At 40.2% G+C, this 27,121-nt stretch overlaps 1 protein-coding gene across 1 annotated transcript in view; it reads right to left on the minus strand.

Moving 5' to 3' along the window:
* LOC132395165 (ATP-binding cassette sub-family A member 13-like) overlaps positions 1-27,121 on the minus strand; it is a 205,445-nt gene that overhangs the window by 162,715 nt on the left and 15,609 nt on the right. Inside the window, exons 4-8 of the mRNA XM_059971462.1 lie at positions 24,130-24,266; positions 22,583-22,605; positions 19,694-19,857; positions 3,540-3,655; positions 1,105-1,238 (exon numbers count right to left, since the gene is read on the minus strand). Coding sequence (XP_059827445.1) covers positions 1,105-1,238; positions 3,540-3,655; positions 19,694-19,857; positions 22,583-22,605; positions 24,130-24,266 — 574 coding nt within the window. The remainder of the gene's footprint in view (positions 1-1,104; positions 1,239-3,539; positions 3,656-19,693; positions 19,858-22,582; positions 22,606-24,129; positions 24,267-27,121) is intronic.

The raw sequence follows: 27,121 nt of genomic DNA on the forward strand, positions 1-27,121 counted from the left end.
GTTGGGGTAATCTATTGCATCCGGTGCTCGCGGTGCGGCCTCCTCTGCATAGATATATATTTTTAATATATCTATAAAATCACTTGGGATATTGCTTCACCTTGCCTGCCAGATTCTACTCATATCTTATTTTTGCCCTCCTAACTTCTCTGTTAAAATGCACTCCTATATTTCTCTTAGTTCATAAGAGATTCACTAGTTCCCAAATGCTTATGCACAGTATATGCCTCTCTCTTTGCCTTAACCAGAGCCTTATTATCTCTCATCAACCAAGTTTCCCGAAATCTGCCAGCCTTGCTCTTCACCCTAACAGGAACATACAAAGCCTAAATATTTGACATCTTGAAGGTTGGTTCTTGACAGGTGTGGCACTTGGGAGGGTTTAATATAGTGAGACAGGGGGTGGGACAGTGCAGGAGGGGAGGTTGAAGCACATGTAGAAAGCAAAGCTGGCAAGTTCAGAGGAGAGTAGACAGAGCCAGGAGGGAAAAGCACAAGGAGGTCCAAAGGTTTAACTGCATTTACTTCATGATAATGGGCCTTAAAGGCAATATAACTGTGGATCAGCACATGGGATTATGCTATTGCTGCAATCACAGAAACACGGCTGAGGGAACAGCTCAGTGTTCTGAGGTATAGATATTTCAAGCAAGACAAGAAGAGTGTGCAGAAGGGGAGCGGGCGTTGAACTGCTGATCAGGGAAGTTATTCAATCAAAGCTCAGGACTGATATTCTAAAGAGATCAGCTAATGAGATAATATGGGTAGAATTTAGAAATAAGAAGTGGGTGATCACTTTGATAGGGTTATACCACAGTCATCCCAAAAGTCAGAGGGAATTAGAGGGTTAGATATCCAGGTGGAAAACAGAAGGATGTAAATGCAACATTCAAATAATTCTTTCTTGTCAAGCTGCATAGCTGTTTAAGTAAAACAAATCAATACATAAAGTTTCCAGAATAATTTTTCCATTATCAGATAATGTTTGAAAAAATTGGCTGGCTTATTCAATATCCAAGTTGTTACATTTGATTTCAAACCTAATCTAGAATCAGATGAAAAATATTTAAATATATGTATATAACCATGTCATTGACATCATACCTTGAGTAAAGGAATTGAGGTATTCATCAGCTGCTCGACTATAACGGGATCCAGATTAAATAACTTCTTTAATATTGACTGAACTTCTTCAGCATTCCAGAGAGCATCCTTAAGTATCAGATCTATTTTCATACCTATTAATTAAAATGGACTATTTATATGTCTTGATATAGTTTATATTAACCTCCTTGCCATTTTCTCATTCAAGAATCATATTTTAACTGTACTATTGAACTTTTGAAGAAGGAGCACTAATTGTAGCCACACAAGTGATATCAGCCCTGTCACATTTTTTGTTCAGTTGAAAGAATATGAAAAAAATATGATTTAAAAATGCTTGACAGCAGGTCCTCAAAACTAGATTTTTTCCATCTCTGATGATTCAGTAATGTTAAATAACTGTGCTTATGGAAGTTATTTGTTTGTTGGGTCCTATATAAAGTTCAAAGTAAATCTATTATCAAAGTGCATACATGTCACCTTATGAAAACCTGAGATTCAATTTTTTGCAGGCATACTCAATAAATCTATAATAGAATCAATGAAAGACCACACCAACTTGGTGTTCAACTTGTGTAAAAGACACAAACTAGGCAAATAGAAAAAGAAAGAAATAGTAGTAATTAATAAATAAATAAATAAATAAACAAACAAACAAACAAACAAACAAGCAATAAAAATCGACAACATGAGATGAAGAATCCTTGAAAGCAAACCTGAAGGTTCTGGGAATATTTCAATGATGAAGTGAAGTTGAAGTTTTCCCCTCTGGTTCAAGAGCCTGATGACTGAGGGGTAATAACTATTCCTGAACCTGGTGGTATGAGTCCTCAGGCTCCTGTCCCTTCTTCCTGATCGCAGCAGCGGGAAGGGACCATGTCCTGGGTCATGGGGGATAATAGATTCTGCTTTCCTGTGACAATGTTTTGTGCAGAAGTGCTCAATAGTGGGTTGGGCTTTAACCCCATGATAGACTGGGCCATATCCACTCCTTTTATAGGATGTTCTATTCAAGGACATTGGTGTGATCCAGCCAGTCAATATGCTCTCCACAGACAACAAATGACTATCAATATCCCCAAAATTGGGAAAATCCTATTAATGTCATTGAAACCAAAAAACACTCTGATCCCAAATAACCTTACTGTTCCAACCAACAAATTATTCTAGGTTTTGCAAGTTTCAGAAATCCCCTCAAATGCTAGGCCCCAAGTCTCATACCCCCTTATGCAAAATCTCATATCCGTGTGTAGTACTGAAAATGTAGTGCAAATTTGACAGTTCAGTGTAAAAGAGTTTTTGGCCGCTGGGAGTTTGCCAAATAACCTTTCAAGAGCCCTACAGCATCTTAGAGAAATTTGACCTTTCAGAGTGAATGGACGTTAAAACAACATTGCTAAAGAACAAGCTGCACCATGGCCATCTGCTGGCCTATGCCTGATTCACAACTAGAATGCTCAGAAGCATCATTAGCACCATGGCTGACACTGAATATCAGAGTCTGGTTGAACTTCCAGAATGATACGCTGTAACCCAGAAATCATTGCTACAGGAATGACAAGGTCGAGATAAAAAAAATGCTAACACCATACGCTGAGATCTCAGAACTGTATCAGATAATAAGTATAGAAAGCACAAGGGTATAATGAAAGAAAGAAATAAGAAAAAGATATATATTTTAAAACTCAGATATCACTCTACTAACAGTTTTATCTTGTTGTGCTTGTAAAATGCATTTTGGTGATATAAAAAATAAAGGAAACCCAAATCACTTTTGGATATTCTTGAAAGTTTCCCTGATAAAATTTGGAGTTTTCAATAGCAGCATGCAGTTTTTGACAGGATCTTAGTTGTATAAAATCCATACCGTTAAACAAAATTAAACACCTTTACATGTTTAGACAACAATATTGAATGTTATGACCTTGAATACTGTGCTATAGCTTTGTCAGTTTTACAATTTTGCTATTTGTTTCTCCTTTTATAATACGTTAATTGTCAAATCATATTTAAGCAGGAAAGTTTCAGGTTCCATTCCAGGTCTGCAGTGAGTTAATGAACTTTTAACTAAAGCTGTGATTAATAATATAACTTTTGTCCACATTACTGGGGGAAAGTTTAAAACAATAGGGCTGGATTTCTCCTTCTGATATTCAGCCAGTGGCTCTGGCAGGAATGTGCAGGATATCACGTGTGACAAGGTCAAACTCTATTTGTTGTCTCCAAGACTATGCCAATTGAATCTTATGCACAGAAACTGATCATCACTGGGTTGCCAGCACTGAAATAAATTCAACAAGCGGAAATGAAAAAGGAAAGCCAAGATATTAACTCTATTGAAAATAAAACCAAAAAGAAAAAATATGTTTCTGTTTGGGTGATGTAACAAATAGCTGCCTGTAACAGTGAATATAAAATTATAAAGGAGTACTAACCTCGATTAACCACGTTGCGCACAATGTCCATTATACTGATAGTCAGATTAAAAGTAGTGTCTAAAGCCAAATATGCATTCTCATGAGGGAAAAAGTATTTCACTGATTCAAATAACCTGAAAAAAAATCAGTAATACATGCATAAACAGCATATTTATAAAAATATAAATATAAGATCAAAAGTGGGAAAAGGCACCGAATACAAATTAAAGGCAGGGCATTATTTTGCCTGAGATGCCCTGGCTTTAATTTGTACTCATTGCCTTTTCTCATTTTTGATGTCAGAAGAACACACTCAGTCTCTGAATGTCAGTGATGGTCAAACACATTTAAGTCAAGTCAAGTCACTTTTTATTGTCATTTCAACCATAACTGCTGGTACAGTACACAGTAAAAATGAGACAGCATTTTTCAGGACCATGGTGCTACATGAAACAATACAAAAACTACACTGAACTACGCAAAACAACACCAACACTACACTAGACTACAGACCTACCCAGGACTGTATAAAGTGCACAAAAGTGTGCAGGCATTACAATAAATAATAAACAAGACAATAGGCACAGTAGAGGGCAGTAAGTTGGTGTCAGTCCAGGCTCTGGGTATTGAGGAGTCTAATGACTTGGGGGAAGAAACTGTTACATAGCCTGGTCGTGAGAGCCCAGAATGCTTCGGTGCCTTTTCCCAGATGGCAGGAGGGAGAAGAGTTTGTATGAGGGGTGCGTGGGGTCCTTCATAATGCTGTTTGCTTTGCAGGTGCAGTGTGTGGTGTAAATGTCTGTAATGGTGGGAAGAGAGACCCCTGGTGATCTTCTCAGCTTTAGAAATAATTGAAATTTAAAAATAAATTTCATTTTCATTTAATTAAAATAATAAAAATATTAAACTTATTTAAATACATTTAGTTCATATAAGTTAATTTAAACATGATATTTACAATAAAGAAAAAGCTAAACACTTTAACTCTTTTTATGGACATCAGTGATCCCATCCAAATGACTAGAATCTTTACTTTGCTTGTGCAAAGCTGCAGGGCAAATATGAAATATATCTGGTCCCTCAGTTTAGTACAATCAGCAAAAACCCCAGATGTTGTGCGGAGTGCAAGGATGAATTGGGAAGTCAGATGTACTACATCAAATCTCCAACACACTCCATTCTTGGCACTGCTTACAGATACAGAAGACAGGAATGTACTGAGGCCACTAATCAGGTCTTTGCTACTACAGTATTCTGATCTCCTTGCTTTTGTTGTCATAGAGATATGCAGTAGGAAAAGGGCCTTTTGGCCCAACTTGTTCATGCCAAGCAATATTCTTAGTCCCATTTTGCTTACATTTACCCATATCTCTCTAAACTTTCCCTATACATGTACCCAAAATGTTGTCATTGTAGCCACCTCAACCACTTCCTCTGGCCGCTTAATCCGTAGACACAATTCTGTGGGGTGGGGGGGGATCCCTCAGGTTCCTTTAACTCTTTTAGGGCAGTTCAAACTTAGCTCATTAGCACAAGTTGGGCCCAATAGCTACATAGGCCATAAAACTCTATGCTTGTAGTAGATGTAAAACTATTATTTACATCTAACTTATTATATCAAGCGAATCAAAGGACAAAAACGGATTTAAGTTTATTTTATCTTTAAAAAAAGCATTTGTGCATATGATCACATGGTAGTATTTTTGCTTCTTCACTCTCCCCGGAATACTGAAGTATCACATTTTCTTGTTGAAATTCAAGTTAAAGTGATGATATATGAATGAGTTCCAAAGGGAAAGACCAACAGTAATTCATCAAAAACTTCCATTATAAGTTAACAAAAATAGACAATAAAACCCTGTATTGGACATCTCCTCATGTTACCGACAGGAGACTTTCTAATCTTTAGCTTGGCTTCTCATTTGACAAAGCTTGCAAACTTTTTCCTGTGATAAAGGCATTATGTTTCCTAAAACACTCCAGGGTTTGGTCAAGTTTAGTATGAGGCTCAAAATCTGGCTCAAGCATTTAACTTAACACGGTTCAAAACAAGGAGGTGATTTCACGTATCATAAGAAATGAATGAATACTTAATACACATGATTTATAGTCCTTTCTAAAGAAGAAATCTTGTTTCTCTGATTTAAACATTAGTATTGGAGGGAGCAGAATCAGCAGAGGGACAAGGTAATGTACTCTTTGCTCCCACTCTCCTCAGGGCTTCTAATTGGTGTTTAACAGAGAGAAGTACATGGCTGACAGAGGGTGATTTTTTAAACAGTAGAAGTTTTCTTTGTCTGCCTTTGACCAGATTCCACAAGACTTCTGGAATTCAAAGTAAATATTCAGGACTATATGGGTCCTAATCCCTTCACTACACCATGACATTTGATGAATGTGTCCTTGCAAAGGAATGGGGCACACCCAGGTGAGGTGATTGGGAAATCAGAAAAGTGATGGAAATATTGGTTCTATATGTACAACTATGTCGGGCTGCTGCATGATTTGTTCCAGTTTTGGCACATCCCCAGATATATTATGCCTTTTTATTACTTCTTACAGGAGACAAAAAAAAAATCCATTTGGACTATTGTTTCTGTGCCAGCTGCCAAAGCATTTCAAAAACCAGCAAGATGGCGGCACGTTCAGTCACTCCAGCTTCTACAGGGTCAACAGAAGGTACTACTGTTCTATTTAAATGTTTTCTAATGATCACAAGATCCTGCTATACATTAAGAAAGTACTGCAGGTCTACACCATCAGCGAGTTGTTCGCTGGCAGAGTTAATGAAGGACCTGCACGACATACTGCTGCCTGAGTCAATGGAGACTTACAGTCTAATAGCAACTGGTCCTTTTCTTGAGAGTGCAAGACCCTTTGGACATTGTTAATCTGGTATGCCACAAGTCTGATTCACTAATTAATTGGATGAGAGCAGGGGCAGATGACATGGGAGCTGTGTGGCCTCGATCATAACAAGGACTAGGCCACCAGCCACGGTGTCACCTGTTTGCGGCCGCCAGGAGTGAGGGGATGAAGCCGGCGCACTCTATTGGGGGTAGTGTGGAGCAGCATCCAGAATAGGGTCGGTGCTGTCCTCCCAGGGTTTTGCTTGGCAGAAGACAAGCTCTATTGTAGTTGACTGCAGATTCTGGCGGCACTCAATGGACTCAGAGCCTCAAGCCATAGGATCACATGCTTTACAGCAGCCGGAGGAGAAGTGCCCGAGATGGAGCGCTCCACCAGGGGCAGCGTAGCGTGGTTGTGGTTGACGAAGATTTCAATGGACTGAATTGTCTGGACTATATACTGTACATGGTTGTATTTTACTAATATTCAATATGTGCCTATATATGCGAGGATTCAGTCTTAAGCCTTGGTGTCGCCTGGTGGGCGTTGGGGCCGGTGTGCTCCCAGGGGCCATGTGGCACAGTATCCGGGCTAGAGTCAGTGCTCTGTTGAGGTTGACTGATGATTTCAATGTGCTGGGAAGTCTGGACTATACAGGTGTATATTCTACCTCATTGTATTTTACTGATATCCTCTTTGTCCTTGTCTGTATGTGCAAGGACTGGGCCTCAGAGTGCTATTGGGAGTGGTGGGGGCAGGAGAGGACGTTGGTGATAATGCACTCTACCAGGCGTAGTGTGGCGTTGCTTCCAGGCTTGAGTCAGTGCTGCCCCCTTCCCCCTCTGCCTTTCCCCAGTGTTCGCTGGACAAGAGACGGGTTCTGCTCTGGTTGACCGTGGATTGATGGTGCAAATTTTGCATCCTATCAATGTCCCACAGTAACCTCTGACAGCACTCCACACTATCCACAACACCTCCAACCTTTGTATCATCAGCAAACTTACTAACCTATCCCTCCACTTCTTCATCCAGATCATTTATAAAAATAATGGGGCCCCAGAACAGATCCCTGAGGCACTCCACTGGTGACCGACCTCCATGCAGAATATAACCCATCTACAAGCACTCTTTGCCTTCTCTGAGCAAGCCGGATCCTGATCCACAAAGCAATGCCCCCTTGGATCCCATGCCTCCTGATTTTCTCAATAAGTCTTGCATGGGGTAACTTATCAAATGCCTTGCTGAAATCCATATACTCTACATCTACTGCTCTACCTTCATCAATGTACTTAGTCACATCCTCAAAAAATTCAATCAGGCTCATAAGGCACAACCTGCCCTTGACAAAGCCGTGCTGACTATTCTTAATCATATTATACCTCACCAAATGTTCATAAATCCCACCTTTCAGGATCTTCTCCATCATCTTACCAACCACTGAGGTAAGACTCACTAGTCTATAATTTCCTGGGCTATCTCTACTTCCTTTCTTGAATAAAGGAACAACATTCGCAACCCTCCAATCCTCAGGAACCTCTCCCGTCCCCATTGATGATGCAAAAATCATCACCAGAGGCTCAGCAATCTCTTCCCTCAACTCCCACAGAAGCCTGGGGTACATCTCATCCAGTCCCGGCGACTTATCCAACTTGATGCTTTCCAAAAGCTCCAGCATATCCCCTTTCTTAATATCTACATGCTCAAGCTTTTCAGTCTGCTGCAAGTCATCACTACAATCACTAAGGTATTTTTCCATAGTGAATACTAAAGTAAAGTATTCATTAAGTACCTCTGCTATTTCCTCCGGTTCCATACACACTTTCCCACTGTCACACTTGATAGGTCCTATTCTTTCACGTCTTATCCTTCTGCTCTTCACATACTTGTGGAATGCCTTGGGGTTTCCTTAATCCTGCCCGCCAAGGCCTTCTTGTGGCCCCTTCTGGTTCTCCTAATTTCCTTCTTAAACTCCTTCCTGTTAGCCTTATAATCTTCTAGAACTCTATCATTATTTAGCTCTCTGAACCTTTTGTAAGCTTTTCTTTTCTTCTTGACTAGATTTATTACAGCCTTTGTACGCTATGGTTCCTGTACCCTACCATAACTTCCCTGTCTCATTGAAATGTACCTATGCAGAACTCCACACAAATATTCCCTGAACATTTGCCACATTTCTTCTATACTTTTCCCTGAGAATATCCGTTTCCAATTTAAGTTTCCAATTTCTGCCTGATAGCTTCACAATTCCCCTTACTCCAATTAAACACTTTTCTAACTTGTCTGTTCCTATCTCTCTCCAATGCTATTTTAAAGGAGATAGAATTATGATCACTATCTCCAAAATGCTCTCCCACTGAGAGATCTGACACCTGACCAGGTTCATTTCCCAATACCAAATCAAGTACAGCCTCTCCTCTTGTAGGCTTAACTACATATTGTGTCAAGAAACCTTCCTGAACACACCTAACAAACTCCACCCCATCTAAACCCCTTTTCCTAGGGAGATGCCAATCGATATTTGGGGAATTAAAATTGCCCATCACTACAACTCTGTTATAATTACACCTTTTCAGGATCTGATTCCCTATCTGCTCCTCAATATCCCTGTTACTATTGGGCAGCCTATAAAATACACCCAGTAAAGTTATTGACCCTTCCTGTTCCTAATCTCCACCCACAGAGACTCTGTAGACAATCCCTCCATGGCGTCCACCTTTTCTGCAGCTGTGACACTATCTCTGATCAACTATGCCACGCCCCCACCTCTTTTGCCTCACTCCCTGTTCTTTCTGAAACATCTAAAACCCAACACTGAAGTAACCATTCTTGTCTCTGAGCCATCCAAGTCTCTGTAATGGCCACCACATCATATCTCCAAGTACTGATCCATGCTGTAAGCTCATCCTCTTTGTTCACAACACTCCTTGCATTAAAATAGACTCATCTCAAATTTTCAGACTGAGTGCGTCCGTTCTCGATCATTGCCTATCTTGTACTGTCTCCTGGCTTTCTCTTTTCGTGAGCCAGCCACTTCTTCCCCAGTCTCTTCAGTTTGGTTCCCACCCCCCAACAATTCTAGTTTAAACTCTCCCAGTTGCCTTAGCAAACCTCCCCACCAGGATATTGGTCCCCCAGGATTCAAGTGCAACCTATCCTTTTTGTACAGGCCACACCTGCCCCAAAAAAGTCCCAGTGATCCAGAAATCTGAATCCCTGCCCCCTGCTCCAATCCCTCAGCCACTCATTTATCCTCCATCTCATTCTATTCCTATACTCACTGTCGCATGGCACAGGCAGTAATCCCGAGATTATGACCTTTGAGGTCCTGCTTCTCAACTTCCTTCCTAACTCCCTGTAGTCTGTTTTCAGGACCTCTTCCCTTTTCCTACCTATATCATTGGTACCAATATGTACCACGACCTCTGGCTGTTCTCCCTCCCACTGCAGGAAATCTTGGATGCGATCCGTAACATCCCAGACCCTGGCACTTGGGAGGCAAACTACCATCCGAGTTTCTTTCCTGTGTCCACAGAATCGCCTATCTGACCCCCTAACTATAGAGTCCCCTATTACTACTGTCTTCCTCTTCCATTCCCTACCCTTCAGAGCCACAGGGCCAGACTCTGTGCCAGAGACACGGCCACTGCTTCTTCCCCCAGGTAGGCCATCCCCCCCAACAATACTGAAACAGGAGTACTTATTGTCAAGGGGTACAGTCACAGGGGTACTCTCTAATACCTGACTCTTCCCCTTCCCCCTCCTGACTCACTTGTCTGTCTCCCGTGGTCCCAGTGAAACCACCTGCCTGTAAATCCTCTCTATCACCTCCTCAATCTCCCTGACCAGGCGAAGGTCATCGAACTGCATCTCCAATTCCCTAACCCACTTCCTTAGGAGCTGCAGCTCAACACACAGCTGACCTGCCAATTATTTCCAGTATTTTTTGTTTTATTTTAAGAAAGGTTATTAGTTTTAAGATAATCGTTGCATTTTCTTCCACTGCCCCTCAGTCAATGCATTTTGGATCAAAACAACTCATAACCATACAGAATCTTTTCTTCATCCATCTTTCTTTATGCTAGTAAATTTAATGGTGCTCCTTCGGTTACAGATGATACATTAAATTTCCTCTGTCACTTTATTCTCTCCCTGCAACTAGTCAAGCTTCCTTGATACCATTCCAGTAAAGGTCTGCCTTACCTTTTATAAAGATGTTACATCCTTTCTAATGTACGCAGAGCAAGCTAAGGAAGCCAATTAGTCCTACTACTGATGAGAGGGGTTGAAAATATATGAGACAGAAGATTTGGCATGGAACTCCAAAGACCTGAGTTGCCAGCATCCACAGTTTTTACTTACAGAGCACTCAAACAAAGGATCCAGCTATCTCCTCATACCATCGACTACAACATAAATACATTGTAAACACAATTCAGACACACCCAGCTTAATACTCTTTGAATATTTAGCCACATTTAAAGAGGCTCAGCTGACAATCACTTGCATATATTGTGAAAGACAATCTCCACTGGAAAAACATATTAACCTGGTCAATGGGGTTACCTTCGGTCATGAGGAAGTGGCTTTATTATGAAACAGGTTTAGTTAGCTCACGTGCAAACTACCTATCCTAAGGCAAAGGGCTGTTATCACTCCAAGTCATGTAACTATCCTCCGCTTCCTGGTAATGGCTCAGTATCACTGACTGAGCTTCTGAAAGTTCTGAAAGTGAAATGTGCCAGACTAGATCTGAGGTTGGTACCAAGTGAGCTAATATGAGGGAAAAACTTACTTGTCTTCCTCTTTCTTCTTGGGAGTCCTTTGTATAGCAAGGAAAGTGGTCAGGGAAAGACTGAAGAATGATTGCAAAGCCTTTTTCAATTATGTGTAACAATTTAATTGACCCATTATAACTTAGAGTGGAGAACAAGCATTCAATATGGCATTAATTACCTCAAGCCATTTCATTAGATGTACGTAGAAGCTCAGCATAAGAGTGATGGAAGGATTGCACCATATCCACTATCTACCATTTCAATTGTGTACTGTCCTACCTGTGGCAGGGTCTACAGGTCCCACATTTACCTCAACTGAAATGGAGTGGGACCAAATCATCCTCCATCCTGAAAGACTGAGTCAAAAGAAGGAATCAATTAGCTCAGGCTGCTTCCACACTCTCTCCATCCTGCTGACCAACTGCTGTCTCCTACTTACTATAAAATAGCTGAGACCCATAAGTTACTATACCCTGACTCGGGATAAAGGTGAGTGGAACATCATGGGTATTAAATACCATATTTATTTATCACCAGAGGTATTAAATTTCCTGATCTACTAAAATTATGTTAGTTTGCAAAGGGTGCTAATTTTAGTGGGACTCACTATTTGTACTAAACATTCCCACGTCAAAGGAACAGCTTGGAAAGGTGAAGGAGAAACCCAAGGACCTCTACAGCTATATTAAGAGCAAGTGATAAAATTGGTCCTCTTGAAGATCAGTAATAATCTATGAATGCAGCCAAAAGAGATGGGGATGATCTTCAAAGATCTTTTGCATCAGCATTTACTCAGGAAATGGACACAGAGTCGACTGAGGCATAACAGTAGCAAAGTCATGGACTTCAGAGTATATGGATTACAGAGGAGTTGCTTGGTTTGTTGAGATAAATTGGGGTGCATAAATCCCCAAGCCTGACAAGGTGTTTCTTCAGAGCTTGTAGAAGAACTGCAGGGGCCTTAGCAGCATTATTTATAATATCCTTAGACACAAGTGAGGTGCCCGAGGATTGGCTAATAGCTAATCCTGTTCCATTGTTTAGGACAGACACCAAGAATAAGCCAGGAAGTTATAGGTAGGTGAACATGACATCAGTAGTGGGTAAGTTACTGGAGTTAATCTAAAGCACTGGATATGTGAGTATTTAGGTAGATAGGGACTGAAAATGGATAGTCAACATGGCTTTGTGCATAGTAGTTCATGCTTAACCAATTTTACAGAGTTTTTGGGGAAGTTGTCAGAAACCTTGATGAAGGAAAGGCAGCAGCTGTTGTTTGCATGGACTTTAGCAGGGCCTTTGATGAGACTCCACATGGAAGGCTGGTCAAGAAAGTTCAGTCACTTGGAATTCAGGATAAGGTAGTAAGCTGGTTTTGACATTGGCTTCACAGGAGAAGCCAGACAGTGATAGTGGATGGTTGCCCCTCTGACTGGAGGCCTGCCACTGGTGGTGTGCCGCAATGATTGGTGCTGGGTCTGTTGTTGTTTGTCCATTATATCAACAATCTGGACACTAGGGGAATGAAGGGTAATTTGATAGAGGTATACAAAATTATGAGGGGTATAGATGAGGTAAATGCAAGTAGGTTTTTTATACTGAGTTTGGGTGAGACCAGAATTAGAGGGTGAAAGGTGAAATGCGTAAGGGGAATATGAGGGGGATCATCTTCACTCAGAGTGGAAAGAGGGTGTGGAACAGGCTGCCAGTGAAAGTGGTGGGTGCAGGTTCAATTTCAACATTTAAAAAAAGTTTGGATGTGTGCATGGATAGGAGGGGTAAGGAGGGCTATGGTCCAGGTGCAGATCAATAGGACTAGGCAGAATAATAATTTGGCATGGATTAGATGGGCCAAAGGGCCTGTTTCTCTGCTGTAATGCTCTATGATACTATAACTCTATGATTATAAATAGTGCCCTTTCTACTATAAAACCTTAAGGAAGAAGAGACTTGCCTCTGAATCTTCTTACCTAAAAATAACATCATGTTTAATTATCACAGAAAGTATTAGGCTTTAAATAAGATCAGCTACAATGAAGTGCAATGAATTAAAAGAACTAAAAGAACAGTTTGAAAGTAAGAAGAATTATAGAGTTCTGTTTTCCAAGCGAAACTCAGTAAAGCAATGACTCTACACAAAGCAATTGTCCCCTTAGACATAAGAATTAAGTGCATAATAACACTGCGCAGGAAAAATGATCATGTTTTCTCTCTTTTGTAGCGTGGCATTCCAGTACAAGCAAAAAAAAAACCTGATGAAACTCACCTGAACCCATTCAATAAAAGGGAGTGGTATATGGCACGCAACATAAACAAGTTTTCCTCCTTCTTATGAAGTATGTGATCAGTATCAGTATGGGTGTGTTACCATCCTAGCCTTGACTACTACTTGCCTTGGTTATGAAACCTTACTTTGGTTATGAAACCTTGCCTCTAACGATACAACTGCCTATACCATTCACCCCTTCAACCCTGCAAAATGACACCTTTGAATTGACAGATAATCCTGTGGTTCTCATTCTTTCCAAACTTCACCTACGTAGATTATAATGCAGTTCAGGAGGCTATTTTGCCCATTGTCAGCTCTTTCACCATATTCCTGTAGCATTTTTCTCCTTCGAACATTCATCTCCTTTCCCTTTGCATATTGAATCCATGTTCATCAGCTTAACAAGCAGTATATTTCTTTTCAAGCTGGTGGATATAGAATTTGGCATCAAAACGTTTTCTTTTACCAAACATTTACCAAAGCTAAATTATATCTATGCCTTCAGCCTTGAAAAGAATACTACAGCACAGAACCAGATGCTTCAGCCCACCTCCTCCATGCCAAATTGTTATTTTGCCTCATCCCATCGACACCACACCAAAACCATAGCCCTTCATACTCCTCTTATCCATGAATTTATCCAAACTTCTCTTAAATGTTGCAATTGAATCTGCACCCACCACTTCCGCTGGCCGTTCATTCCACATGCACCAGCCTCTGAGTGAAGAAGCTCTCCTTCAGGTTCCCATTAAATAGTTCACCTTTCACCCTTAACCTATGATCTCTGGTTCCAGTTTTATCCAACTTCAGTCGAAAAAGTGTACGTGCACTGACCCTAAATACACCTCTCGGTTGAGAATGTTTGACCAAATAGGGATGGGGAGCCACCCTGGTCAACAGCCATTTGAAACCTATTACCATTTTCCTCACTATATATTGCAAAAGTTGCCAAGATTGAGATCATCTGCAAATTTAAGTCATTAAAGTAACAGAAACAACAGAAGTGCTCACTTTAAAAGCAAGGGGAATTCGCCATACTGTATACTTTTCCCTGTAGCTTAGATTCTTCTCCTGTAATCAATTTTATACTCCCTTTTATTCAGCTTAAAATGTGAACTTACATCAATAACTTTATAAAGACATATAAAGCTAACTGCACTGCCCTTTTCATCCAGTTATCCATAAAGTCAATCAAATCTTCAAATGAATGCTGGCTCTCCTTTTATTCCATGCTTTTCTAAATGTTTATCTGTTCCTGAATTATTGCTTCTAATAACTTCCCCACTAACAACATTAAATAAATTGGCCTGTAATTTACAGGCTTGTCTGCAAATTACTCTTTAATTAAAATTTAATACCACAGAATCAGTTGTTAAGTGCATGCCAGATTTCCCAAGCTACCACTTCCCTCAGCTTTGAATCTAAATGGTCATACTGGTCATCCGGTATCCCAGCTTGACCGATCATGTTCAGCTCCTGCCACAATATACACTCAGTGGAACCTGGTGTGGTCTTCTCCTGCTGTGGGCCATCCACTTCAAGGTTCTACATGTGGTACATTCAGAGAAGCTCTTCTGCACACCACTGTTGGAACACATCGTTACCTGAGTGACTGTCACCCTCCTGTCAGCTTGAACCAGTCTGGCTCTTCTCTTCTAACCTCTTTCATTAATAAACCCATGTTCGTCCACAGAACTGCGGATCACCAGACATTTTTTGTTTCTCACATCATTCTCTGTAAGCTCTAAAGACTGTTGTGTGTGAAAATCCCAGGAGATCAGCAGTTTCTGAGATACTGAAACCACCCCATCTGGCACCAACAATCATTCCATGGTCAAAGTCACTTAGATCTCATTTCTTCCCCATTTTGATGCTTGGTCTGAACAACAATGAGCTTCTTGACCATGTCTACATGCTTTTCTGCACTGAGTTTGTGCCACATGATTGGCTGATTAGACATGTGCATTAACAAGCAGGTATACAGGCGTACCTAGTAAAGTGGCCACTGAGTGTAGTTCCCTAGCCATCAACATCCTACTGCCTCAAAGTGAACTATTTTGTTTATAACCTTAGTATTACATATAGCCTATTTAAACTTTGAGTCTTTCATCCACACTATCCATAAGACTGCCTTCATGTTATTGCCTGACTCCAGCACTATTTCAGTCTTTCTGTTCCACAATCCATACCTTTGCCTTCAGACTTCCTATTCCAAATTACTGTGGCTGCCCCCCCTCCACCTCCCTTGTTGTATTTTCCATGAGCATGAGGTTACTCAAAACTCAGCCTCTTTTAACCAGGTTTATTCCTCACTTTCAGCTTACTGTTCTCCAATATTCAAATTCAGCTAAAGCAAACTATTGAAATTCCTTAACTTTAAAGACAGTGTTTTCCAAAATAATACAGTGAAAGACATATTAAAAGTCTAAGAAATAATTTAATCACTAAAATGAACAAAAGTAAACAATCAAATTATTATTTCCTCTTAATCATCAGGTAAGAAATGTTCATGGAAATGAGTGGAGATTTGAACTCTACACCAGATCTGACCATTGTAGGATTGGAAGTGCATGTTCCCCAGAATGTCCACGCTTCACTAACGGATTCTACTTGGAGATAAGCAATGGAGCAGACTAACAATTGCACCAGTAGGCTTCTGCCTGTTTGTCTCCCTGTTTCTTCTTAATTTTTCCATCTTTCTTTTTTCTTACTTAACATCCCTACATATTATAAGCCCTTTGATACATAAAGTAGTACTGACCTTATAACCTACTCGAAGATCAAGCTAACCCTTCCTTCCTACATAGCCTTCCATTTTCCGCCATGTACTTCCACCACTACCCCTAGCAGGGTGATTCATGCATCCACCTCTTTTTATGTAAAAAACTTACTTTTGACATTTCCCCCCCCCCCCATACTTTCCTCCAATCACCTTAAAATTCTCCCTCCTGGTATTTCCCGTTTTTGTCTTGGGGAAAAATCTCTGGCGATCCACTCTATCTATGCCTCTTATTATCTTGCACACCTCTATCAAGTCACCTTTCCTTCACTCTTTCGATAGACAAAGCCATCTTTCTCTTCTTAAATTTAAGGAAGGAGAGGTCAATAGTTAAACTGTGATGAGGAAAAGAGATTGAAGGGTTATAGATCATATTTTGTGTTCAGCTTCAAAGCAACTAGTTGCACCATCCATGGTTCCCGAACGGCATCTGTGTTTGTAAAATTACAAATGTGCTCCTCTATTTAAATAGTTATTTCAGTATTAATTACAATTAATAACAAAAGACTTTATCAAGCAAAATAGCTTCACGTGGAATCCAGTAGTTGTTGGGGAGCCTGTAGTGCTACTGGTTCCCAAAAACATACAACCCCATCCTCTCAGCTCCATCACTAGGGTATTTAACACAATTAGATGAGACATTTTGATCTCTCTAAAAACCTAAACCTTCAATTGCTGTTCCCACCTGGACCCAATCCCAACTCTACCACATACTGAAGAACCATGACAACTATAATATGCCATAAATAAAATTCCCAATTTAAAGTTACTTCTTCTAAACTCCACAAGCCAGTGGATCCTTTCACTTTCACCCTCACTCCTAGACTCCTTAAGCCTGAGAAACCACCAGGGCTAACTCTCTTCTGATGACAACAACCATCCCGATGCTGTAAATATCACTTAATTTTTAACCAACCATAATTCCTAAGCGTTTCCAGGTCTAAATGTGCATTTTTTTCTCCACGCCCTTTTGTTAAATGACAATCTCATCAATTAGCTGAACATTTTATATTTGTTGAAAAAACATCGAAATTTATCTATTCAATTACATAAAAATTAAACCTCCTTAATCTAAACTCCATTTCCAAATGTCATTGAATCTTATTGGCATAGAAGGGGACACATTAAATACATGCTAGTTTCTTGAAGAGTAATCTATTCATCACCATTCCTGTGTTCTATTCCTTTTCCATGCAAATTTCTTTCTCTGAACTGCTTATCATTTTAGTGTCCTGAATGGCACTTCCACTACGGGACAAAATGATGCCAAGCTGTGGTCTCTGTCAAGGTCATGGCTCAGACGTAGTTGTTTTTTTTCAGGTTCATAGGGATAGTTTTAGGGACAGAGAGGGGAGTTAGGGATCAGGCCAGAGCCAGAGATGGGGGAATTGTTTGAGAGCAAGTCAGAGTCTAGGCCTCTGCTCTGCACTTGAAGGCCAGCGATGTGAACATGTGATGAAGGACATCCATGGACCGATGTTGAGCTGGGAGACCAGCAAAGTCATGGATTGGTGCTATTCCCAAACCCCTTCCTCTTTCCCCATCCAGCTTAGCAAGTCAACAGCAGGTTCCAAGATTGAAGTTCTACGTGGCTATGGGCAGTTTGCCACAAGAGTCGGCAAGACCAGACTTTATGACCTAGTGCTTAGAAGGTCCAGAGTTCAAGGCCTGGAGTTCTAGGTCCGTATCCAAGGTCCTCATTCATCATCATTGGCAAGTCCTGGGTTAATACCAAAGATTGAAACCTAAAGGTCAATCAGAAGTCCAGTAATCAAGGTTTAATGGCAAGTCTACTGGGAACGTTGAAGGCTCAGTGTCTGCGAGTCTGCACGTCGACACGAGACTGGAGGCCAAAGACAGCCTGTCTTGGGGTTGGAGGACTATCTGTGTGTGTGCATAAGTGGATGGCTGGAAGGGAAGAATGGGCTTATTTTCCCAGTTAATGTTTTTTTTTGCTGTGTCCTGTTGTTGTTGTTGTTGCTGCTAGTGCTGTTCTGTGAACGGGGTGAGTAGGCGCTGCTGGCATCAGAACATGTGGCCACACCTGCAGGCTTCATCCAGCACATCCTTAATTTACTTTGATCATTAATGCAAAGATGAATTTCACTGTATGTTCCAATAATCATGCAATAAGTAACTGAATCTGATTGTGAAGTAGTGAGTTCCAGACTCTGACTAAAATAGGATTTGCCTCATTCCTCTTCATCAGTATTTGTTCTCTTGGCCTCAAACTGTGCAATATTGGGGATGACCTTCAGCTATTTACCCTTTCTAAACATATCACAATTCAGAACACCTTTATCAGATCTGCAGTTTCCCCTGCCTAGGACCCTATGTTTTACTAGTTGCTCTTTTTAAATTTATAGATTCTTACAAAAAACCCTGCATATATCTATCCAAATCCTTCAAATCTTTCAACCCTTTTAGAGTCATGCTACTCAGTCAAGTTCAAGTTTAATTGTCATTCAGCCATATACATCGAATACAGCCAAACAAAAGTGCTTCTCTGGGGCCAAGATGTAAAACACAACGCCAACAGTCACACACAGCACAAGGCACATTTAGCACATATCTTTACGGTAGCAATAAAACATAGTCGCATTCAGCCTTGATAGTGCATGGGATGATGTCCTGAAGCTACACTGAGCAAACACTGGAGGCATCACCGATGACAGGGGCCAGCCCCCAACACAGCTGTGCCACACTGCCTCTGGCATCTCCCCCCCCCCCCCCGAGTGGCTGCAACAGGCGACCCTGCGGCATGAAGGCCTCATCTATGCAACAACTGAGGCCACCCAGCTCCCGCCGTTGATCTCATCTATAAACCAGCAGTGTTCCATATCATCAATGTCCAACAGGACTTGAGTTCACAAGAAAAATATCCAAGACTATCATTTGTGCCAATGTGGGACAGTGCACGACCTCTGACACCTTCCTCTGTGGGTGGCTGGAGCAAGTGACATAGTATACAAGTCCAGCTTCATCATTATCGAGAAACTTGCTAATGGCTTTGATGTGCAGTACGTGATACCCAACACATTGTCTTTTCTTGCACTCTCCGTCAAATTGCATCAATTCACATACCTCTACCAAATTTGATCTGGCAGTTTTCTGCCCATTCTGGCCAGTTATCCAAGAACTCTCAAAGTCTTTTACCTTCTCCCCTCCATTTACCATCTTTCTGGTTTAGGGTCAGCTGTTTATTTGATCTGACATTGAAAAAGTGGCTTGTAAGGAAAGCAAATAAACACTGAAAAAAGCTTTTAATGAAATCCGGAAAAACTTGGTTAAGGTCTTGGTCACCATAAGCCTGAGATTGTATTTCCTTGATACCCAGATAAGTTCACATTTCCCTAATCTTCAAATATACATTCGAACTTTTCCTTCTCTTCAGTCAAAGGTGAAGTGACATTGCAATAAATAATTTATTAACTATAATTTATTCTGAGCATTAATAACTTTAATTAATAAAATAATTGTAATAAAGATAAATCCATACCTTTTTAGATTCATCAGCATTTCAGTAATGGTGCTAATCCCTTTGCTTAAAAAGTCTTCATTCATCAGTACATGTACAAGGTGAGGAAGACCAAAAAGAACATCCCAGGTATATGTTTCATTGTGAATAATTGCTATTATGTTGATTATGTTGTCCATTCCATTCTAAAAAATGTAATGAAGGCAATTTATATTCACCAAAAGTGTATTTTATGATTCAAGGTTTACTTCTACAAGCAAAAAAAGATAAAATTTAAATCTGCGTAGATATAAAAGTGTGCGCAAATTTGTAATTACTATTTCAAATTGAAACATTTGAGAATCAGAATGAGGCTTAATATGACTGGCATGCATCGTGAAATTTGTCAGAATTCAGACCGGCCCTAATTACCCAAGTTAGAAAGTTAAGTGGCAGTGCCTCAAAAAGGTGGTATCTGTCACTAAATATCCTCATCATCCAGGATATGCCCTCTTATCATTATTACCATCAAAGAGGAGATACAGAAGCTGAAGTCCCATACTCAGTGATTTAGGAAGAGCTTCTTCCCCCCGTCATCAGATTCTGAATGTTCCGTGAACCCATGAACACTATCTCATTATTACTTTTCTTTCATCATTAACTAATTTCCTGTTTTTGCACAGTATTTCTGTCAAAAACAACAAATTTCACAGCATGTAAGACAGTGATAATAGATCTGATTCTGATTCTGGCTTGATAACATGTAAGAAGATAAGAAAGAAACTGCTGGGGCCTGGCAGAGTTTGTATGATTATGAAGCATAGTGAGGCACCAGAAGACTGGAGAGTGGCTAAAACTATGGCTTTATTTAAGCAGGACCTGCAAGGAACTCCAGGGCAGTGTACTTAATTATTGGAAGGAAATCAAGATCAGAATCCACCTGGATCTGTAAAGACCAGGACTGATTATGAATAGCCCAAGGTGGAAAATTGTGTCTGATGAATTTGTTGGAAAAATTAGCAAGAGGATTTACAAGGACAGGGCAGCAGACATTTTTTACAGGGACTTTAGCTAGGCCTTTGACAAAGTCCCACATGGTAGGCTAGTCCACAAGGTTAAATCACATGGAATTCATGGTGAGCTGGCCAATTGGATATAAAACTGACATGGGGGCAAAAGTCAGAAAGTGACAGTGCAGGGTCATTTTTCAGACCAGAGGCCTGTACTGGTTCAACTATTTTTCATGAGAATGCAGTTGACATAGTTAGTAAGTTCATGGATGGCCCAAAATGAATGGTATAGTTGATAACAAAGAAGGTAATTTAAGATTACAACAGGTCTGGAACAACTGTGATAGTGGCAAATGGAATTCTACACATTATGTAGAAGGGATGTAGGTGGCTGTGGAGAGAGTGGAGAGGAGATTCACAAGGATGTGTCCTTGGGGAGATGGTAGCTAAGGGGTTGCCTGACAGAAGTATATTTAACTATGAGTGGTAGAGAAAGGGTAGATGGTCAAAACCTTTATCCCATGGTAAGGGTATCAAAAACAGGAGGATGTAGATTTAAGACAAGAACAAAGAGTTTTAAAGAGATTATGAGGACTTTTTTTGTATTTTTACCAGAACGAATGATATTTGGAACTAGCTGCTCAAAGAAGAGTGTAGAATAGATGTGAATAAAGGTCATCGTGGAAGTAGTGAACCAAAGGGCCTGTTTCAAAGAGTCATAGCGAGATATAGGATAGAAACATGTTCTACAGCCCACCAAGTTCCATGCCAACCACCCATTGAAATTATTCCTACATCTGACTTGTTTGTTTATTCACCCCACTTTTCATCAATTTCTCTGAGTGTACCACTCACCTATATACCTGAGTTAATTACTTTCGCCAATTAATCTATCAACACACAGATCTTTGACATGTAAGAGGACACTGGAGCACCTGTAAACCTTTACAATGCAAACTTCACACAAACAGCCTGTGAAGTGAGGACTGAACCATATCATTGGCACGACAAGCCAGTAGCTTGATGAGATGTACCACTATGCTGTTAAAATGAAGAATTTTATACCTCTGAACTTCTCATTTCCCCTCTTCTACCAGAAATGCTGATCTCTTATTTTAGCATAATTCCAAAGATGAAGGGAACCCATTTTTCACATGCATTCATGCATGTATAGACTTTAAAAGAGACACTAATCAAGGATCTCTAAACCTGTTTTCCTTCAGGAAGTCATACTGCAGCTCTTTAGGCCACATTTGGAGTAATGTATGCAGTTCTGGTTGCTGCATTGTAAGAAGAATGTGGAGACTTTGTAGAAGATACAGAAGAAGATAGAGGTTGTTAGCTAAAAGGAGAGGTTGGACAAACTTAGATTAGTTTCTCTTGTAGCATCAGAGGCTGAGAGGCAACCCGTTCAGAGTATAGGAAATTGTGAGGCATTAACAGGGTAGATAATCAGTCTTTGGAAATATGAAATACTGGAGGGCAAACATTTAAATTGAGAGGAGGAAAAGTTTAAAGGTGTTTCATGGGGCAACTTCTCTTTTCCACAGAGAGGGGTAGGTGGCTGGAACACTCTGCCAGTAGAAGCAAATACAACTGCCACATTTAAGAGACATTTAGACAGGTACATGAACAGGTAGGGAATGAAAGGATACAGACCACAGGCAGGCAGATATGCAGTTACACTGGCAGCACAGACACTGTGAGATGATGTTCTTGTTTTTGTGCTGTGCTACACTGTACTGTTCTGTGTTCTCGGGTCACTATTCCATCACTGCTGTGTAAGGCAAAACCACTCATAAAAGGACAAACCAAACCACCGTCAAATAGACACAGAAGCAATGGTAACTGGTGTGGTTCTTAATTGAATGGCCCTTCTCTGAAGTCCTTCTTAATTTGTCACACCAGTTCAGTCACTTACCATGGCAGTGAGTCCATCTGCACCTGAGGAAGAAAATGAAGTGTTCAGCACAGTTTTGTCACCAGCATCAGTTCAAACAGGACTTAATCAACTTTACACAGACTGAACGCTTGACTGGTTCTGCAGATTTTAATATAACCAAATTCAAGGATGGAAATCCATATTATGATATTGTGCTCATTCAATTGTGCTACTTTATATTACAAAAACTGTATCTATAAAACTCTGTACAGTTTTAAAGAGTCAAGATACCTCTAAAATCTGAAGAGGATTTTGAAGGCATTTCAGTTAGACCAAAATACTTAGCCACGTGATCCATCTCTACCAGATGCCCCTCATTAATTGTTAATTCCCCCATATCTCTCCACCTGTACCACCATGATCCTTGATCACCTGACCTATTACTCTCCACAATCTTCAGCCCCTTGCAAATTTCCCTCAACCTTTGGCCTCCTGCAATTTTCCCTAGCTCTGCAACCAAATTCCATTTACTCTAATCTGGACAAAGCTATAAAACATCCTGGGCTGGGTTTTATTCTAGAGCCTCTCAATCAGGCTGGCTTCAAGCTGAGGAACATGTCACAAATACAAGAAAACAGGACCATTTAGTCCTTCAAGCCACTCAATCCCATCGTGGCTGAACTGCTACAAGCCATATCTGCCTTTCCATGTCTTTCCTGTATGTGCCAAAACCAGTCATTCACCAATAGCATTAACCCAGCTTTTCTCAGTTGTTTACTAATCTGATGAGAATTTCTAGCATTCTTTCATGATTCAAATTTCAAGCAACTGCCATGTTCTCATCTTATCTTTCCAACATGCCCTTTTGTGCATTTGTTCTGCTTTCTAGCTGCCCACATTCATCTCATAACTAGATCGTACTGACAGCATTGCATTACCTGAAAAACCAGCACTCCCTTTGTTGTTTTCACCCCTCCTCCTCTCTGCAATTTAAGACTCACTTGATTTCTCACTTTTCCAGTTCTGAAAGAGGGTCAATGACCTGAAGTGTTCACTCGGTTATCCTCTCCAGAGACACAAGAGGCTGCAGATGCTAGAAGGACCTGTCTCAGCCTCAGGCCTGATGCAAAGATTTGAACTGGAGTACTGACAGTTTCTTTTCTCCTCAGAGGCGCCACTTAACCCATTATGTTCTGCCAGCAGATTGTTGGTTACCTTCTTCACAGGTGATTGACCTACTACATACCTTCAGTGCTCACCCCTTTTATTTGTGGTGATGCAATGAGCAATTGGCACTTCCTGATCCAGTCTGATCATTAGGATAACCTGAGTCTGGGATGATTCAGCTCCTACCTGTGAAATACCACCGAAAGCAAAGTAATCCAGCTTCCACTTATCTCACTGTATCATTTCCTAACATGTATCAGGGCCCCAAATCAAACCTCTAGCTAACATCTGTTATGTGCACCTGATCAGCATTTTTTCCTATAGATATTGATATTACTCAGAATGGCACTTCAACAGATACGTGGGTCCAAATAGTCATTAAATTAAGAATATTCTCAGGGTAGTTTGCATGCTTTTACCTGACTGTTCAATCAATTCATTCACTTTACTCTGTAAGCTGAATGCTTGGTGTATGGTTGCATTGACTTCTTTTCCAAGTTCTTCTATTGTTGACAGCAGACTGGACCCACCATCTTCTTCCAAGCTCAACGATAACCTGTGACAAAATGAAGATCAATGAATTGTTCAATTGTAAAACAACACAAACCTAAATGTACTGTATGTAGCTTGAGGAGTGAGATATGCCAACAAGTGGAGTGGTGACACAGCAACAACCTGGCACTCAACGGTCAGTAAAATGAAAGAGCTGACTGTGGACTTCAGGAAGGGTAAGACTAAGGAACACATACCAATCCTCATAGAGGGATCAGAAGTGGAAAGTGTAAGCAGTTTCAAGTTACTGGGTGTCAAGATCTCTGAGGATCTAACCTGATCCCAACATATCGATGCAGCTATAAAGAAGGGAAGACAGAGGCTATACTTTTAGGAGTTTGAAGAGATTTGGTACATCAACATATACACTCAAAAACTTCTATAGTTGTACCATGGAGAGCATTATTCTGACAGGCTGCATCACTGTCTGGTATGGAGGGGCTACTGCACAGGACCGAAAGAAGCTGCAGAGGGTTGGAAATTTAGTTGGTTCCATCTTGGGTACTAGCCTACAGAGTACCTAGGACATTTCCAAGGAGCAGTGTCTCAGAAAGGCAGTGTTCATTATTAAGGACCTCCAGCACCCAGGGCATGCCCTTTTCTCACTGTTACCATTAGGAAGGAGATACAGAAACCTGAAGGCACACACTCAGTGAATCAGGAGCAGGTTCTTCCCCTCAGCTATCCAATTCCTAAATGGGCATTAAATTGTGAACACTACATCACTTTTTTAATATATATTATTTCTGTTTTTTTGCACGATTTAAAATCTATTCAATAAACATATACTGTAATTGATTTACTTATTTATTATTATTATTTTATTTTGATTTTTTTCTCTGCTAGATTATGTATTGCATTGAACCGCTGCTGCTATGTTAACAAATTTCACAACACATGCCGGTGATAATAAACCTGATCTGATTCTGATTAATAATCAAAGGGCTGAATAGCTTCTTTCTATGCAGCAGTACTCTATTCAACCATCTAAGATACAGTAAGCCATCAATTTTAGTGGATTGCATGACACAACAAATAATTGTATGGGATAAATATGCTGCTTACATTAAAGAAACTTATGTGTTTTTAAGTCATATTACAGAATATGAACACCACTGACACCCCCAGTGAGATGCTGCATGAATTGTCTTCTTAAACCTCTTCAGTCCAGAAGGAGTTTTTACTCATTTCTGTGTGGTATTTCAGCAACAGCAAAATAGTTGACATAGGATTTGTAAATTCACAGCTATTCTACAGACCACTGTAGAGTTAGTGTTCTTTTTATATAAAAGAATTAGTCAAGTGACTCCTTTTCATATAGAAATCTATGACAAAGATGCTGATTTCCACTGGTGAGGTTGCAGAAATGCAGCCACAGTCTAACATCTCTGTTGAAAGTAAAAATAAGAAGTACTGGTAACATTAAGCAGGTCAGTGAAGCTATCTGCCTCAAGAATTTTCTGTTTATGTTTCAGATTTCCACCCCATACAGTTTGGTTTTTATTTCACCTTCAAGAAATAACAACTGACAAGAAAAACAGTAGGAAATTTTAAGACTGACCATTCAGTACCATTGATTTAAAAGTGCACCAGATTCCCCAAAAGCAATAGCCTGCATTGAAAGACTGGCTCAGTGACACAGTGGGTGGTGGTGCTGTATGGAGCTTGAAAATTTTCATATGACCACAAGATTTTCTACAAGGTGTTCTAGTTTCCCCCAGGTCCCAAAGATGTTCAGATTGATGGATTAATTATCTACTGCAACTTAGACCTGGGTAGTTGAGGAATCAGGTCATATAGCATAGAAAGGGTTACAGAGAGGAAAATGTAACAACAGGTAACGACAGAAAGGTAAGTGTAACGACACTACTTATTTTTAGAATTAAGCTCAATAGATACATTTTTAAAATATTAAATTGCACTGTTTAGAATTTTCCATTTATCACACTTCCATCACTGCCTAGCAACAAATTTGACTAATTGAATCTCATAGCTAAAATTAAATGCCTATCATTTGTATAGGGGTCACACCTACATCTCACAATAGGCACACAATGCAAACTATTTCATCCCAACAGGTGCTCCTCCCAAATATATTGCACAACACACATCAATGCATAGCCTGTTTTCTTTCAGGATGTGATGATACATAATGCGAGAGGGCAACAGCTAACGAACAAGTGATAAGCATTCACTCAACAGAGCCAGTTGTATTTGTTTCAACTGGAGAAGATATGAGGAAAACTATAGCAGGCAGAAACTATAAAACACAAGGTTGTTTTTCAAATGTAATCTTCCAATTTGTATCTGACAATTTCTTAATCTACCAGTCCCATTGTTAGAATAACATCTCTTATTCATTCCAACATTTCCCTTTTCTACTCTCTGAGGCTACGTCCACACTACACCGGATAAATCCAAAACTGAAGCTTTTTCTCTTCGTTTTTACCCTTTGTCCACACTAAAATGGCATTTTCGTCCCCTGAAACCGGAGCTTTTCAGAAATGCTCTCCAAAGTGTGTATTTTTGAAAACACCAGACTGGCCGGAGCAGTGTGGATGGGGTAACCGGAGAAATCTAAAAACACTGTCAGACGGCAGCACGCTATTTCATTGTTTCTTGAACACAACCTAACAATTTCAGAACAGAAGGCAACAAAACTGACACCAGAAGAGTTAGAAATGTACTCACCAAATACTTTGACCCATATCTTACCGAATAAATAAGTATACTCATTTTGCCTTGTTTTCTGTCCTTGCTTGTATGAAGGTGGTTTACCTATTTATGCAGGTACTTCTCTGACAATAGATGTGTAACAGCCTAATGTAACATTGTATGGAAATACAAGATAACACTGAT

The sequence above is a fragment of the Hypanus sabinus genome, chromosome 6 (assembly GCF_030144855.1).
Source record: "Hypanus sabinus isolate sHypSab1 chromosome 6, sHypSab1.hap1, whole genome shotgun sequence".
Lineage (NCBI taxonomy): Eukaryota > Metazoa > Chordata > Chondrichthyes > Myliobatiformes > Dasyatidae > Hypanus > Hypanus sabinus.